Genomic DNA, 17208 nt, shown 5'->3' on the forward strand with positions numbered 1-17208 from the left:
AGCCAGCTGGAGAGCCTTCGACTCCGCGCGGGTCCTGAGAGAGCAGCGGCGAGCGGGCGAGCTGATAGGCACAGCCTAAGGATAGCTTAGGGTGCCTACGCACTGAAATGAGCCCCCGAAGGGACGCTCAGGCTGCACCCCCTCTTCTGCCCTGGTTCAGTTCTCGGCAGGTTTGAGAGGGCGTACTGGTGGTCAGAACTCCTCGAGAGGTGCTGCTGAGTGTTCGTGCCCCGACAGAGTGGCTACCCCGACTCCCTGCGGGGCTGCGAAAGGAGGAGACAGCTGTCCCCAAGTTTTTCACGTGCCTGGAACTGGACTCCGGACTGGGCGCTAAAATGCTTGCTTTCGTCCTGTCCAGGTTTCATAGCATGTCTGTTGACAATTGGAAGCCTGGGCCAATGAAGAGTCAAGTTCGAAGTGGTACTCCTGGGTTCTCCATCCCATACTCCAACAAGTGTAACATGAAACTAGAGAGAGGGGTCTTCTGGTCTAACTAGCAGATCTCCATTCTGGAATTGTCCTTGACCGCTCTCTTAGATACTTGGACTGCAGTGGCTCCAGGGTTCTCTTGAGCGGGGGTGGGGCTTGCTCTGAAGACCAGACTGCAACACTCAGAACCTCGACAATGGACCGAGTTTATGAAATTCCTGAGGAGTCCAACGTGGATCCAATTTCATCTCTGGAGGAAGATGTCATCCGTGGGGCCAACCCGCGATTCACCTTCCCATTTGGCATCCTCTTCTCCACCTTTTTGTACTGTGGGGAGGCTGCATCTACCTTGTACATGGTTAGAATCTATCGAAAGAATAGCGAAACATACTGGATGGCATACACTTTATCCTTCTTTATGTTTTCATCCATTATGGTCCAGTTGACCCTCATCTTTGTTCACAGAGATCTGGCCAAAGACAAGCCGCTATCATTATTTATGCATCTAATCCTCTTGGGACCTGTTATCAGGTGAGCAATTTTTAATTTCTACCCCGTCCCCGGGTTTGTGCAGAGAAAGATGAAGCCAATATTTACAAGACTGGTACTGTGCCTCTAATCAGTTCTCCCATTCCCTCCCACTCTTGGCTTCCTTGCCCTGCCTACCATCCAAAAAATCTTATCTGAAACCTTAAGTGCCACCACAGTGAACATGTGGTGTGTACTTGTGTTCCAAAGCCATGTATGGTACCACTGGTAAGACTTCATCAGACAGTGTTTGCTATTTGGATTTGAATTGTGAAAATTGGTATGGGACCAGCTGATGTGGTTAACCTGTGCACACAGGCCATAGCTTCAGAGTGTGTTATTTTAACTCTGCCTTTTAGACACTGTATAAACTGTATCTCACATTCAATTTCTTTATCCTGAGCTGCTTGAGCTAGTGGTCATGACTCTTTCAAATTTTCCAGAGTTATTTGACATCTGGAAAATATTTTCAGCTCTTTGTGGTCATCTAGTACCCCAACCCATTGTCGTTTGTTTTTTTCTGTTGGTTCATCAGTCTCCTGTTTATCTCTTTGTATCTTTCTGCTATAAAGGTACATGGTTAGAGGGGACAAAGGAAGATAGGTCATCTCTCCATCTGAATGCTGTAACTCATTGTAGTAGTATCCAGTCTTTCTATTCAGATTGCCTTGAAGGGATGAGAACGTGCCTTATCTTAGGGAGACAGGCATCTGTGTCGGCTGTCTCATCTGGATACTATGGGATTTTCAAGTTTGGGAGATGTTGCAAAACTTAACGAAGTCAGGAGGAAAGAATGGACCAAGTTTGTCTTGATTGCAATCAGCTGAAGAATATGTGTCAGAGTGTTGATGTTGTAATTGCAGAGGGAAGATGTTTCATCCTTAGAGAACTAAACGCAGTCTGAAACTGTTCAAGGATGGAACTCCTCTGCCTTAAAAAAATTTTTTTTAATCAATATATGCTCAAACGAGGAGGGATTGGTCAGGCTCCATTGGAGAAAACAGTAGCCTGAAATTCCAGTGACCTAGAGTTTGGTCCTCCCTCTGTCATTGACTAGTTGCATGGCTCTGATGAAATCGCTGAAGATGTCTTGGACCCCAGTTTCTTCATCTGCATGATAAATGGGTTGGGTTAGATCATGGGTCTCAAATGCAAACGCTTAAACGGGCCAGGCAGGTCTCATATATGAGTGAAGCAGGCCAAGTACAAGAAAACCAGCAGCTTCGTGTGTGATGATAAATGAAAATGAAGTCTTAGTGTTAGAGGAATAATGGAGAATAGTGAATAGTGTGGCAAGCTGGAGTCTACACGATTTGCCTAAAAGAGGCAGCTACTCTGTAATTCCATCCCTATCGTTTCACTCTTGGAATCCAGACCCAATACTGCCACATGCCCTAACTTTTCAAGAGAACCTTCCAGGACAGGATTTTATATGAAATATCAGTTTGAATCTTGGCAGCTTGACTGACGAAATAACACAGTATGGACCAAACAAACCACAGCTGTTGGTCAGATGTGACTCAGCTGGCCTATATGTAACCTTTGTACTAGGCAATCTATAGCTCCTTTCCAATTCTAAATCTTTGAAGTTAAGCTGTAAAAGAAAGACCTCATCTTGAACTTGGAACCAAGAAATTTAGAGATGTTGGGGCACCTGGATGGCTTAGTTGGTCTGGATTTCGGCTTAGGTCATGATCTCAGGGTCCTGAGATTGCGCCCACGTGGGGTTCCATGCTGGGTGTAGAGCCTGCTTAAGATTCTCTCTCTCTCTCCCTTCCCTCTCCCCCTCCCCACCCTGTGCATGTACACGCTATCACTCATGCTCTCTCTCTAAAAAAAGAGAAAACCCCACAAATTAAGAGCTGTCACCAGAGGTACAAGGAAAACATTCTTTTATCAGCCTTTTCCAATGAGATATACTGAGTTAACAGATCAAGTGCACTCAAAGTGCAAATTTCAGCAGGTACTGCCCCAGTCCAGAGTTTAGACTTCCCTCCTTTGCCTTGTGGCTTCCCAAGCCATCTTTAATTTGGCCCCACCATATGGAGTATTGAGTACTGTATTTCATTTTTGTTATTTAGCTTCCACTAGAAATGATTGGAAAGCATTTATAATAGCCTGACAGCAGGGAAGAAATAATTAAAAGCCCATATATTATATCCTTGATATGCTTATGTTCAAGGCAAATTACTTTATGGGCAGGTAGGAACTTGATTAGTGCTATTAGGCATATGAAGGTGTTTGGAGGATCTGGCTCCCTTATATGAAATGCAAACTACTTCTGAAAATGAAAATGTACTCTAATTTACTGAGGTTTATAACCAAAGCGAACACCCTTACTTAAATCAGTAAATAGCCTTTAGAAGCATAAACAGAATGCTTCCTGCCACTACCTCCCCCAGTATTTTCTTCAGCAATAACACTGATGGGCCTGGGTTAAAATCTAAAATCTTTTATTGGAAACGCACTTGGCTTTTTTTCTTCCCTGTTCTCTCCTCCTCCCACGTTTTCCTCTCCCAGGTTTTAGAGTTTGAAATGTCCACTTTCTAGGGAGAAAACTCCATGCTTCAGACTGGCCCCTATACCCTAGTCTCCGAGGGATCCTGTGGAGAATGGCAGCCAGCACATGTTTGAACCTTCCTATTGGGAGCCAAAGGCCTAAAAAGCACATAAACCTCTGAGCTTGTCTTTAGCCTATTTTTCCATTAAATTACATTGCCATTATTATTATCCTCTCCTCCCATCGTTTCTCACCCTATAATCTTTTCTTCCTTCTTACTCTTTCATTTACGCAGAAAATATTTATCAAATACCCAAGATGAATACAACCCATGCCCTCAGGCAGGAAAGATGGCTTCATTTTCACCACAACTCTTCTTTCTTATTATAATAGTCCACAGTTTCCATTCATTTAAGGGTAGTGGAGGAAGTGGTAACTCAGGTGTTCCAAAACAAAATGTTCTGATTTCTTCTCTTCTAGTCACCACATCTGAACTGTTTACAGGCTTCTGATGTATGTGGGAGAGGTACAGCAAGAAATGAGGTCTTATCACTGTTTCAAGTGTAGTAGGCTTGCGATCCTTAAGAGGATGTTTTCCTCTTTGTAAAGAAAGAAGGAAGTTTCAAAGGCTCTTGGCCCCAAACAGATCAAGAGGCCCCAAAAATAACCTTTAGAGAGATCTTTTGATGTTCCCTGGGTATGTAGCACATTCAGTTCTGAGTTGACAAGTCTTTAAGTACCTTGGTGATTGAATGGCATTACTGTATAGATGTGAGGTTTTTTCCAAGCTCCCCTCCAAGACTTTTTGGAAAGACGATTATAGTTGTGGGCTTGTCTTGAAAAAAGCTGAACTCAAAAGCCCCAAGTATGAAGCTGAATGCGTTGCATAAAGCATAAAGAAATGCTTTACCTTAGCAACTTGAGGTGTTATGAAAACCAGGGCCTTTAAGAACCTTCATCATTTTCTCTCAGCACATTATTTACATATCTTTGTGTTCAAGGTGCCTTTCTACCACAGGCCTATTCTTAAGGAGACAAAGCAATTCCTTAAATTCTCAAAGAAACACTGAAATGGTGTGCTCAGGTCAGTAGATAACCAGCCAAACAAAAAAGGATTTAGACTCAACTTGTGGAAGGAATGACAACTCTTTGACTCATGAGGAATGAGTAGAATGGTAATTAAGGAATGGCAAAAAGCAGCACAAACTCCCTGAATTGTATTATTATCCGCCCCACCCCGCCCCCACCCCCCACTACAACCTTTCTTCCCAGGACAGTTTTAGTTAAGTACCCGTGATGCTTTACTTCTGCAGATGTTTGGAGGCCATGATTAAGTACCTCACACTGTGGAAGAAAGAGGGGCAGGAGGAGCCCTATGTCAGCCTCACCCGAAAGAAGATGCTAATAAATGGCGAGGAAGTGCTGATAGAATGGGAGGTGGGCCACTCCATCCGGACCCTGGCTATGCACCGCAATGCCTACAAACGTATGTCACAGATCCAAGCCTTCCTGGGCTCAGTGCCCCAGCTGACCTATCAGCTTTATGTGACCCTGATCTCTGCAGAGGTCCCCCTGGGTAGAGGTGAGTAGGGTCAGGAGAGGGGAGGGCTCCATTTAAATCAAGGGTCTTAGAAATACAGACCTGAACTGTCCAGTGCACTGGCTACCAGCTTCAAGGGGCTATTTATATTAAAATGAAACATGAAATAAAAAATTTACTTCCTCAGTCATACTAGCCACTTTTCAAGTGTTCAGTAGCCATGTGTGCTTAGTGGTTACCGTATTAGATAGCACTGGTAGATAGTCAAACAACTTGGGAAGCCAGACATCTTAGGCCTGCCAGATTTGTTTAATGGGGGTAAACTATTTAAGCCTTAAAGTGCCAGAGATAAGCCCTCTCTGGGCCCAGAAACAGCTGGTAATACCAGCAGTTAGTAGGACACTTTCCCTAGCCCAGAGTGTTTAAATTATCCTGAGGGTTTTTTGTTTGTTTGTTTTGGTTTAGGGATGGCCATCTTTTAAGAAGAGATTCCCAAATATTACTGATCATGAGAAAACATATTACTGGGTGAAAACTCCTTCTTAAAAAAATTACATCTTCATGGGACACCTGGGTGGCTCAGTCGTGAATCATGAGACTCACTCTCAGTGGTACTGAGAGTAACACTCAGACGTGGCACTCAGTCTGCCTTCTGCTCAGGTCATGATCCCAGGGTCCTGGGATGGAGCCCCGCATCGGGCTCCCTGCTCAGGGGGAAGCCTGCATCTCCCTCTCCCACTCCCCCTGCTTATGTTCCCTCTCTCCCTCTCTCTCTCTCTGTCAAATAAGTAAACAAAATCTTTTTTAAAAAAATTACATCTACTCAGACCTGACTCAATCTGAGTGTGGGGAGGCCAGGAATCTGTACTTTTTAAAAAATGCCCCAGCTGGGGGCACCTGGGTGGTTCAGTAGGTTAAAGCTTCTGCCTTCCGCTTAGGTCATGATCCCGGGGTCCTGGAATGGAGCCCCCATCGGGCTCTCTGCTCCGCAGGGAGCCTGCTTCTCCCTCTCTCTCTCTGCCTGCCTCTCTGCCTACTTGTGATCTCTGTCTGTCAAATAAAGAAATAAAATCTTTTAAAAAATGCCCCAGTTGAGTCTGATCAGCCACATTTGGGAACCACTGATTTAATTACTTCTCCCAGCTCCGGTGGAGAGAAAGAAATGTAGGTGTGGAACGAATACAGATGAGAATGAGGCTTGGTCCCAGTTCTGACCTTCTGTGTGATTTTTGGAGGAAGTTATCTAAGAGGTCACAGTCTTAATTTCCCTCTGGTAAAAGACGGATCCTTAGATGAGTAAGACCTCTAGGAGAGGAGGAAATGTGAGTCATGTTTTCAAAGTCAAGATAAAGTACTGTTAATGAGTTTTAACAGCTCAACATTAGCTTCATCTAGTTAGGCTGGAGCTGGTAGAGCTGTGGGTACAACTTTGAACCATTTCCTTCTTGTTAAATGGCGATCCTGCTTGCCAAAGCCCCATCGTGCAAATGAATGTAAGGAGGGCATTTGTCTCCTTTTCTCCTTTCCTCCACCAAGAATTGTTCATGAAATTGTTGGTCTTCACGCTTTTTACGTACCTAGGATTGACAGTAGTGTGAAGAGAAAAGGAAATGATGATTTTCTTCCTGAGAATTTTGAAGGTCATCAAATCATCTAATTAAAATATGTATACTTTACAAAAGTAATACATACACAAACCAGTTGACCCACGAGTAATCGTATATGCATAGAAAATTTCTGGAAAGATATGTCAGAAATCATTTACCTCTGGGGAGTGAAAATGAGAAGTCGTCGACTTTTACCTTTTACTTTATACCCTTCTGTATGGTTTGAAATTTATATGATTTAAAATTTTTGCTATGACCATGTGTTACTATTTTTGGTCCTTATTTTTTTAATTATAAAAATCAGACAGGGTTATGGTAAAGAATCAGAACCACAAAGAACATATATCAAACAGGAGATGTAATTTTACTTCTCAAAAGTAATCTCTGTTAACCATTCAGTATATATCCTTCCAGACTTTTTTTTACTATGTAAATATACATAAGTTATATACGTATATGTATTTTTGACAAAAAGGGCTGTATTAAACATTCTGTTCAATGTCTTTTGCCAGTATATCTTTCTTTAATGGTTATTTATACATACATATATAATAATAAATGAGAAATACATAATATATGTTTTTCTTATGTGAACTGGATCATTCTTTGTTATTTGTCTGATCTTATGTTGGTAGGATTAAAGTTTGTTTCTGATGTTTGTATTCAAGAAAGTTTTTTCTAATCACAAACTATACTCCAGCGAACATCTTTCTAAGTATCTGTGTCCCAGAATGAGACTTCATAGGATAAATTCTTAGCAATGGAAGTGCTGGGTGAACGATATACATGTTTGGAATCTTATCAGTACTGCCAAATAGCCCTCCCAAAAGGTTGTTTGAATTTATATTCCTACCTGTAGTGTATGAATATGCTTTTTCTTTATATATTAAACTAAATATCATTTAGTTGTATAATTATAAAATAACTGATTACATAAATAATTTGCTTTTAATTATGAAGCCAGATGAGCATCTTTTCATGTTTGGTTATTGTGTTCTTTAAATTGCTGATTTATAGTGGGTTGTCTTTTTCTTATTAATTTGCAGGAGCTGTTTTCTTATTCTGATATTAATCCTTCCTCTGCTGTAGATAAGTGTGTATGTATACATTTGCGTGTTTTGCATGTGTGTACATACACACATTTTAAATGGTCTCCTGGCTTTCTTAAATATTAAATTTTTATCATTTAAATTCTTTATTGCTTTAGATCTTGTGCACTTCTCACGAAGGCCTTTCACAATTCTTATCTGATAGGTAACTTACCTAATCTTCCAAGTAGATGAATTTCCACATTCAGTTTGTCAATTCCCCTACCAAAACACAAAACAAAGCAGGACAGTAACAACAAAAGAAAAAGAAATTTCATTGAGACTGTGTATTGGGATTGCATTAAATTATTTGGGTTGTTTTGGAGGGAATTCACATATTTACAGGATCAGTCAGTTTCATATTAGAAGAGAGGTATGTCTCCATTTCGTTAAGTATTTTTACATCACTTTATTGAGGTATGATTAACAAAAACCTCTACCTATTTAACATATCCAACTTGATGAGTCTGGAAATAAGTATACATCCAGAAAATATCCCTACAATCTATGCCATAAATATGCAAAGCCCGGAGCAGGAAAACCATAGAACTTTACCGAAGTACATTGAAAAATATTTAATGAAATGTACTTTGATAAAGTTTATAGTTTTCTTGCTATTGGTTTTGCACATTTCTAGGTATTAGTTTTTTTTTTTAATTTGACAGAGAGATCACAAGTAGGCAGAGAGGCAGGCAGAGGGAGAGAGGGAAGCAGACTCCCAGCTGAACTGGGAGTCTGACATAGGATTCACTTGATCCCAGGACCCTGAGATCATGACCTGAGCCAAAGGCAGAGGCTTAACCCACTGAGCCACCCAGGCACCCCTAGGTATTAGTTTTTAAATCACCTGATTTCCTAAGTGTCAGCATAGTACCTAAGTAGGGGGAATGTGTGTACTACTCTTTTGGAAACGGTAAGTGATGATGATGATGATAGGAGCTAGCAGATAGCATCTACTGTGTCCTGAATGTTTCTCTAAGCCTCTTATTTGTAATTACTTCATTTAGTCTTTACAAAAACCCTGTGATATAATTCTTACCCCCATTTTAAAAAAGATTTTATTTATTTATTTGAGAGAGAGAGAATGAGAGAGCGAGAGCATGAGAGGAGAGAGGTCAGCAGGAGAAGCAGACTCCCTTCCGAGCAGGGAGCCTGATGCAGGACTCAATCCTGGGACTCCAGGATCATGACCTGAGCTGAAGGCAGTTGCTTAACCAACTGAGCCACCCAGGTGCCCACTACCCCCATTTTAACAAATGAGGAAACAGAGGCACTGAGAGGTTAAGCAAATTCCCCCATGCTTTCATAAGTAATAATTGGCAAGGATGGGATTGGAATCCAGGATGCCTACCTGCAGAGCCATGTTTCTAACTATATCACTATACAAAGGATGTAAGGGAAACATTCTTCGAGACCTTGTTTTCAACTCTTTGGTGATTTTTCCTATTAGAAACTTTCTGCCGGTACCATCTCTTAAAGTTTGGTAAACAGTTTTTTGGGGTTAGGTTTCCTCATTTTCATCCATTCTTCTGCTTTCTCCTTGCTACCCCTTTTTCTAATCTCTTTTTGTCTTGGAGGCCATCTGGATCAGCATAGATGAGCAAATTCACTAACAGCATTATGATCTCTTATGGCATCGGTCTATTTGTAGGGGGACAGATGGAAGGTGTTTTTACATTTATTGGAAACATCAGGCTTTCCTTTATTTCACTACTATCAATAAATGAGTTCTAATTTAAGGGACAGCATCACTACACTTGTCTAGATGTATATATACTCTGATGCTCCTAACTAGGAGCATCAACTCTTAAGGATGGGACTAAGAGTGGTTTATAAAGCTAAGAGTACATCAAATTATTTTGTTGTACACCTTAAACTAATACAATATTATATGTCAATTATATTTCAACAAACATGGAAAAATAATAAATAAAAATAAGGCCAAGTGTAGACACTTCAAGAGAGTCTCTCTAGTCTTTGAGATTCCAGCACTCCACTTAGAGCTGAAAAAGATCTTGGAAACAAACTTGTGCTTCTTTTTGGGTTTCCATGGGGCAAGTCTTCACTTTTCTTGCAAATTAAGTTGACATCTCTGTGGCTCCAGTTCCCTGGGATCTAATATTTTTAGGGGAACTGAAAGTTCCAGCCTTTTTTTTTTTTTTTTTTTTTGGGATGAGTTACCCCCTCAGGCCTCTCACTCTTCTTGAGCATGGTAGATTTTTCTTAGTGATTGGTATCCTTTGATATAAAAGGATAAAAGAAAAGTGACACCATGCGCTCTATAGTTGAGATTTAGCATAACTGATTATGGAGCAGCCTGACCCTTCAGTCCCCTAACTCTATACAGTGGCGTGGATGTTATGGGCTATGAGGTGGGGTTTTTAAAAAATTGTAAATCATTCTGGTTGAAGTTTGGAGATTCCTAAAATATAGCAAAGCACCTGGGTGATAAATTTATATTGTTAGTGATTTATGTAAGCAATTCTAGAGTATCTCAGTGAATTGGGGAATCAAGGCACGTAGATATTCAGTGACTTTCACAGAACTGAATCAAGGGCTTCTAATCATAAATATTTCATGCTGTCTCTCTAAACTCAGAGTGCCTCATTAATGCCACAAACATTTATTGAGCACCTACTATACCTCAGGCAGTGTGTTAGGCTCCAGGGATACAGTATGGAACAAAATAGACATGGTCCTTTTTGCCTTCATGGAATTTCCAGTATACATTCTGACACATTCTAGAAGTACATACAAGATTTGTTCCTTAAAGAAGATACAAGTCAAAGAAGAGGCTTCTGTAACCAAAGGCATTACCTATGAATTTCCTAGGACTGGATTTTTTCAGAATTCCTTCTGCCTCCTTCATTGTTTGCTCAGAAGCCTATTTCATGCAGTGGGTGCTGCCCTATCCCTTTATATGTGCTCTTCTTGTGTTAGTGACCTCTCAGTGCTAGTTCTGAGGTCCACTCTTCTTAAAAAGTTCATTTTGTGTGTTTATATGATTATTGAAGTATTACAACGTATGTTCCTTGTAGGAAACTTAGAAAATAGAGAAATATAGAAAAAAAGATTTTAAACTGATATAGTCCTTATCACAAAAAATATATTTTAGGTTATTTCTTTCCATTTTTTTTCCTGTGCATGCTGTGTGCTGTGCCAACATAGCTATGTTCATACGTGAATTTGTTCTTAACTGGGCCCTCAAGCCTCACTTAATCATCTCTCTGGACCTCCGGGTCTGAGTTCAGGCTTTGTTAACATAGTCTGATTGTCTATTTTTTTCTGTTATATTTTTTCTTACAGTTGTGCTAATGGTTTTTTCCCTGATCTCTGTCACCTATGGGGCTACCCTCTGCAATATGTTGGCTATCCAGATCAAGTATGATGAATACAAGATTCGCCTCGGGCCATTAGAAGTCCTCTGCATCACCATTTGGCGGACATTGGAGATCACTTCCCGCCTCATGATTCTGGTGCTCTTCTCAGCTACCTTGAAACTGAAAGCTGTGCCATTTTTACTGCTTAACTTCCTGATCATCCTCTTTGAGCCCTGGGTTAAGTTCTGGAGGAGTGGTGCCCAGATGCCCAATAATATTGAGAAAAATTTCAGCCGGGTTGGCACCCTGGTGGTGCTGATCTCCATCACTGTTCTCTATGCGGGCATCAACTTCTCTTGCTGGTCAGCTTTGCAGCTGAAATTGGCAGACAGGGACCTTGTTGACAAAGGCCAGAACTGGGGGCATATGGGCCTGCACTATAGTGTGAGGTTCGTAGAGAACGTGGTCATGGTTTTGGTTTTTAACTTCTTTGGAGTGAAAGTGTTGCTGGATTACTGTCATTCCTTGATTGCTTTGCAGCTCATCATTGCTTATCTGATTTCCATTGGCTTCATGCTCCTTTTCTTCCAATACTTGCACCCATTGCGCTCACTCTTTACCCACAACGTAGTGGACTACCTCCATTGTGTCTGCTGCCGTCGGCACCTTCGGGGCAGGATTGAGAACTCGGAGCTACCCTGTGATGCCCAAGCAAGGCAAAGCATTGTCTGAGATTCTATCTTCTGGGTCCTTCGGGATAGGCTGGGGGTGGCCAAGACAACTTTGAAATTGAAGGAGAGGATGAAGCTCATAGGTGAGTACCCACCGGGACATTTTCTTGAAATTTCTGGTAAGCCTCTAAGAAGAAAGAGCAACTCCCAAATAGGTTTTATTTCTTTAAGACTGACTGCTATGTTTGGAAACCCAGGGTAGCTAAGAAGGTTCGCTTACCAAGAAGGTTCAGAGATACTGTGAACCGCTCCCCTCCCACCCAGGACAGCTCTTTGGCTGCCCAAGGGGATAATTTACCTCCAAGCACCTTAAGCTCTCTCTTGGTGTGATCTTGTTACTCTGCTCTTTTGCTCCAGGGCATTACTGAGCTTTCCTAGGGCTGGGATGAATGCCCAGAATTCCACCAGAATATATACTGACTGATCAGAGATGTGACAATTTGTTGATTATGGGTACCTCCCAGGAAACTGTCTGATTAATGTGGAATTATAACTGTAAGCATGGCTGGGTTTTATTTTTTTAATTCCACTGAGAAACTCTGTTTTAAGAAGAAAACCCCCACTATTAAAAGAGCTGCTCCCCAAACAAGTTAGCTTAGCATTAGAATTTTAGTAGTGATCATAGTAATCAAAGACCTCTCTTTTCAAGCAACCCTTCCTAGGCACACTCCCAGGAGGGAGTGTGGAGTAGGATTCCTTCAGGGCATAAACCAGAATGACTCTTTCTCAGGGACCTGCAGGGGCATCCAGCTTGTGGAATGGAGTGGTTGAGTAAAATCTCTCACTTCCTGCCTCGTTATCAGGAATTCCCTCCAAACTGGTTTTTCTGTGCTCATGGTAGTTTACTACTTGAGATAGATTTCAGAGAAGCGGAGCTGTAATTGAAAATGTTTCTAATGTATGGAAGAAATGAAGATTGCTTTGTGTCTCCTACTCTTCCGAGTATTTTGCTGGCTTGTTTTTTTTTTCCCCCCTAGGGGAGAGAAAAGGTAATAATAGTTGGGCTATTACCTTCCTGCTGTTTGGGGTTTGCGGGGCAGCTAATACTCCAAGGTAGAGTGAAGACAGAGAAGGGAAACCAGATCACATTAACTCATCATTGGTACTGGTTTTTGACCACCGGGCTTTATTTTCTAATAAGGGAATGTTTATCAATCTTCTGCTCATTCCCACACTCCCAATGAATGAATGCATATCTCCCTTTCTCATGAATCTCATATCCGTGGGTATTTTGATGGGGATGTCAGCTCAGATGCCTCTAAGTTAACCAAGGAATTGAGGTTAGTATGGCCACTGCCTGTTGGGACCTAGTATCCCAGCATTTACCTAATGCTCACCCCTTACAGATGAGGAAAGTAGAGAATTCCTAGCAGTATGTACTAATTGTTGCTGCCGCAATGTTTTGAGAAATTGTGAAGGATCTGACCCTAAAGTTTCTTGTCCCCATCCAGTTTTACTCGTGAGATCATGTTAAGAGTTTATCTTTAGCCTTATCCCTTCCTCTTATCCAGTGTCAGGAGATTATGGTGGAAGAGCTCCCTCTTTCAAGTAGCAGGGCTGTTAGCCAGAATAGTCCTATTTCCTGGCATGTCTAGTGTGGTTTCCCATCTTCAACCACTGTTTGGGGGCCAAAAGGATTGAATCGTTAATTGGGAAGGAGAGTCAAGTGACTTGCTTTGGAGCAGTGAAGACTTTCTTTGTCAATCCAACTCCCTCATTTTATCTTTGATGGAGAGACTTAGTTAGGTTGGTGTCTGAAAACGCTCACACTCCTATCTTCTGACTATGTTATTTAAGGTGAATTTGAAAGAATCTATTAGGCCTCCAGAAGAACACGCTGTCTCTTTGGAATTCAAACAACAATTTCTCTCTACTGGTTAATATTCCCTTCTATTAAAATAAGAAGCAGTGTGGAACTGTAATTTGGCCCATAAAAGCCATGGGAGTCAGCTACTTAAGGCACACACTAAGCCAAGCAGGCCAATTAGAGCTAGAGTGGAGATACACAGGGCAGAAACATGTGCCTTGGTACTAGACCAGGCATATTTTTTCCCACGTACCCTCCCCAGCCTCTGTGACTTAATATCTCTGGAATGCAGGGAGTTCAGGATGAGGGGTGTGGGACAGCTTTCGGACCTGAAAAACCTGCTGCCCTTACCCGAGGAGAATAGAGTCTAGTGATACCTTATGCAAATGAACTCTCAGAACATCCTGTATGTGGTGGCCTTTCTTTTTTTCCACAGCAGTCTTCTAGATACACAGAAAAAGGAGAAATTTCAAAATATGGTGGATGGGCAAGGGAAGTGCTCCCATCTGCAAACACCTCTTTAACTGACTACTTTCTTTTTACCCTTTGAAATCTTTAAGTGACACAGGGTAGTTGTGTAGGGGCCAGCCTTCCTGGGAGAGGAGGCAGAGATGGGGCCAGGAAATGGGTCTTAGAAAAGGAAGGCAGAACCAGGAAGTGTGGGGGTAAAGAGAGGCTGTTGTAGCCACAGTCCCCCTGCTCCCCACCCCAGTAAGTACCTGGAAATGAACATGTTAAGGAAATGTATCAAATAAACTCATACTTGTCAATTTCATTTGTTCCACAAATGTTTAAAGACTTTGGGGCCTAGAACTAGGAAGCACTGTAGGAGAATTAAATAATAGTTGATATTTATAAGCATTTACTATATGCCTGGCATGGTGCTTTATATGCATTATTTCATTCAGTTCTCAAAACAATCCCTTATGAGATAGGTACTATTATCCCCCATTTTACAGATGAAGATTCTAAGGCATAGAACAGTGATGTGACCTGCCCAAAGTCACAGCTAGTTATCAGAGCCATGATTCAGTCTTGGGCACTCAGGCTCCAGAGCTCACACTCTTCATCATGACACAAGCCTCTAAATCCTCTTAGGTCCTTTGTGGAGTTAGTTTAATATGTTAGTGATTCCAGGGATCTTTTCTGGGCTGTAATCAAGGGGCATCACTGGATTTACTCGAGAGAAAAAGGTCAAGTCCTAAAAGGCCTGGGATGAAAATGGAGTATGTGTTCACCTGTACTTATAGGTTGATGTTACTTAATGTTCACATGTACTTATATTTAATGTTTACATGTAATGATGGGGGGATAAGGGGCGGGGAGAGAGGTAGATAGACACATTTCCTTTCTAGTTTCAGGATTTTGTCTCCTGTGTGTTCTTGAACACACAGCTTCCAGATCCTATTCATGGGAATAAAACTGGAGGGAGCAATTACTACCCAGGTTTGTATGAATCTTTCCCCCCGCCCAACCCCCCAAACAATCAATCACAGCAGGGGAGTGCTGAAGCTGACTCTCTTATACTTCCTCTTAGCAACACTGCCCTTACTCCTCTTGAGAAGCTGACTCCTGATTCTAAAGCAGGCCACAGGATAAGGATGTGGAAGAATAATGACTTTCCCCGTACTGTCACAGTCCTGAGAGCCTAAGTCAACATTCAGTGCCCTTTCAGCGAGCCTGTTCCTGCCTGCACCTCTCTAGGTGATGGTCCTCAGCATTCAGAGTTGATTGCTACTTCCAGGGTAAGGGTGGTGTGAGCAGCTGAAGGGTAGAACATTCACCGGGACATTCCATCTAAACCTGGGGAGTTCCAGGGTACCTGGCTGGCTCAGTCCGTGGAGCCTGCAGTTCTTGATCTTGGGGATGTGAATTCGAGCCCCTTGTTGGGTGTAGAGATTCCTTAAAAAGAAAATGTTAAACAAACAAAACCCAAACCCCTGTGGAGTTCCATTTCTGAAAAATCCTTTAGTATAAAGCAAAGGACTCTGGACCCTCCGAAATATTTATCTACCCAAGAGTGGGGATCCTCATTCTATGAAACTTTTGCTATTGGGCTTCATTACTATCTTCAGGGGACACACATGTGCAGAATCTTACCCTTTCCTCTTGAAGGACCAACACCATTAGTCATACACTTTAGGTCTTAGAGCCTCTGGGGTGCAAAGTGAAAGTATGATATGAGCCTTGGCAACAAAGCACACACCATGTGAAACCGGGAAGTAGCAAGGCCAACCTGTGTGAGCTATGGGAACTAAGTGTGAAAACGATATACTTTCATGTATAGAGAAAATAACATCTGAATAGCACTGTACTATATACGAAGAGCATTGATACATACTAGCTCTGTTAACATTGTATCATTGTTGGGACAAGCCCTCTGAGCTGTACATATGAATTTGCAATGTTCTAACCTTTAATTTATTAAACAATTATTAAACTCATTCTGTGCCAGGGAAACCTACATGGATATTTCAGAGTGCTTTATAGATGCTGAAAGACTCAAAAGAAAATCCCAAATATTGAGTTTCAGTGATACTGGAGATAAATAGCCACTGGTTGTCATCACTGGTATGAGAGCAAAATATTGGCGCAAGTTTTTGGAAGGCATTGTCAGTATTTGTCAAAATTAAATGGACATACTTTTTGTCTCAGAATTTTAACCTCTAGGAATTTTTCCTATGGCAACATAGATACACTTATGCAAAAGATGTGCACAGGAATGTTTATTATAGCACAGTTTGTAACAGTGAAAAGTTGGTAACAACTTAAATTTCCACCTATAAGGAAATGATTAAATTCTGGTATTTCTAACATTGGAATACTGTCCATCCATTAAAAAGATATATATACCCCTATGTTTATTATAACATTATTTACAATAGCCAAAATATGGAAGCAACCTAGGTATCCATCAATGGATGAATGGATAAGGAAGGGGTGTGTGTGTGTGTGTAATGGAATATTATGTGGCTATAAAAAGGGATGAGATCGTGCCATTTGCGACAACATGGGCCTCTGAGAGTATTATGCTAAGTGAAATAAATCAGACTAAGAAAAATACCATATGATTCCACTCATAAGTGGAATCTAAAAAATGCATAAGCAAAACGCAAAATCAGACCTATAAATGATGAAAAAAAACTAATGGTTGTCAGAAGGGAAGGAAGTGGGGGATTGGGCCAAAGGATGAAAAGGGGCCAAAGGGGAAAAGGAGATACAGACTTCCAGTTACAGAATGAAGGTCATGGAATAAGAGGTACAGCATAGGGAATAAGCCAATAATATTGTAATAGTGATGTATGATGACAGATGGATTCTACACTTGTGAACAAAGCATAATATTGTACACCTGGAACTAATGTAACATTGTGTGTCTACTAAAAAAAATAGGGTAGATGTATACAGTATGTGCTAAGTGAAAAGACTGGTTAAAAAAAAGCAAGTTGAAAAACAAAATGTATAGGATGAGATTATGAAGAATTATTGAAAACCTGGGAACAAGAGTGTCATAGGAAGAATAGTGTCACCCTCTAGATCTCCACGTCTAATCCTCAGAATTTGTGAAAGTGTTATGTTCCATGGTAAGGGGGAATTAAGTGGGGAATTGAGGTTGTTAATCAGCTGACCTTGAGATGGAGAGATTACCCTGAATTAT

At 41.3% G+C, this 17208-nt stretch overlaps 1 protein-coding gene across 1 annotated transcript; it reads left to right on the top strand.

Annotated features, from left to right (window-relative positions):
• The first annotated feature begins 278 nt into the window (after positions 1-278).
• Positions 279-16014, top strand: XKRX (XK related X-linked). Its single transcript, XM_032881774.1, has 4 exons — positions 279-960; positions 4771-5039; positions 10999-11826; positions 15088-16014. Exons 1-3 carry the CDS (start codon positions 626-628, stop codon positions 11742-11744), a joined length of 1350 nt encoding a protein of 449 aa, XP_032737665.1. The 5' UTR covers positions 279-625; the 3' UTR covers positions 11745-11826; positions 15088-16014.
• Positions 16015-17208: the final 1194 nt, after the last annotated feature.

This window comes from Lontra canadensis, unplaced genomic scaffold, assembly GCF_010015895.1.
Source record: "Lontra canadensis isolate GAN:19392208 unplaced genomic scaffold, GSC_riverotter_1.0 scaffold77, whole genome shotgun sequence".
Lineage (NCBI taxonomy): Eukaryota > Metazoa > Chordata > Mammalia > Carnivora > Mustelidae > Lontra > Lontra canadensis.

Excerpts from the sequence above, each read along its gene's own strand:
- XKRX (XM_032881774.1), top strand. The coding sequence starts at position 626 with ATGGACCGAGTTTATGAAATTCCTGAGGAGTCCAACGTGGATCCAATT. Across the intron at positions 961-4,770 it reads CTCTTGGGACCTGTTATCAG|ATGTTTGGAGGCCATGATTA; the intron begins GTGAGCAATTTT and ends TTACTTCTGCAG. Across the intron at positions 5,040-10,998 it reads AGAGGTCCCCCTGGGTAGAG|TTGTGCTAATGGTTTTTTCC; the intron begins GTGAGTAGGGTC and ends TTTTTCTTACAG.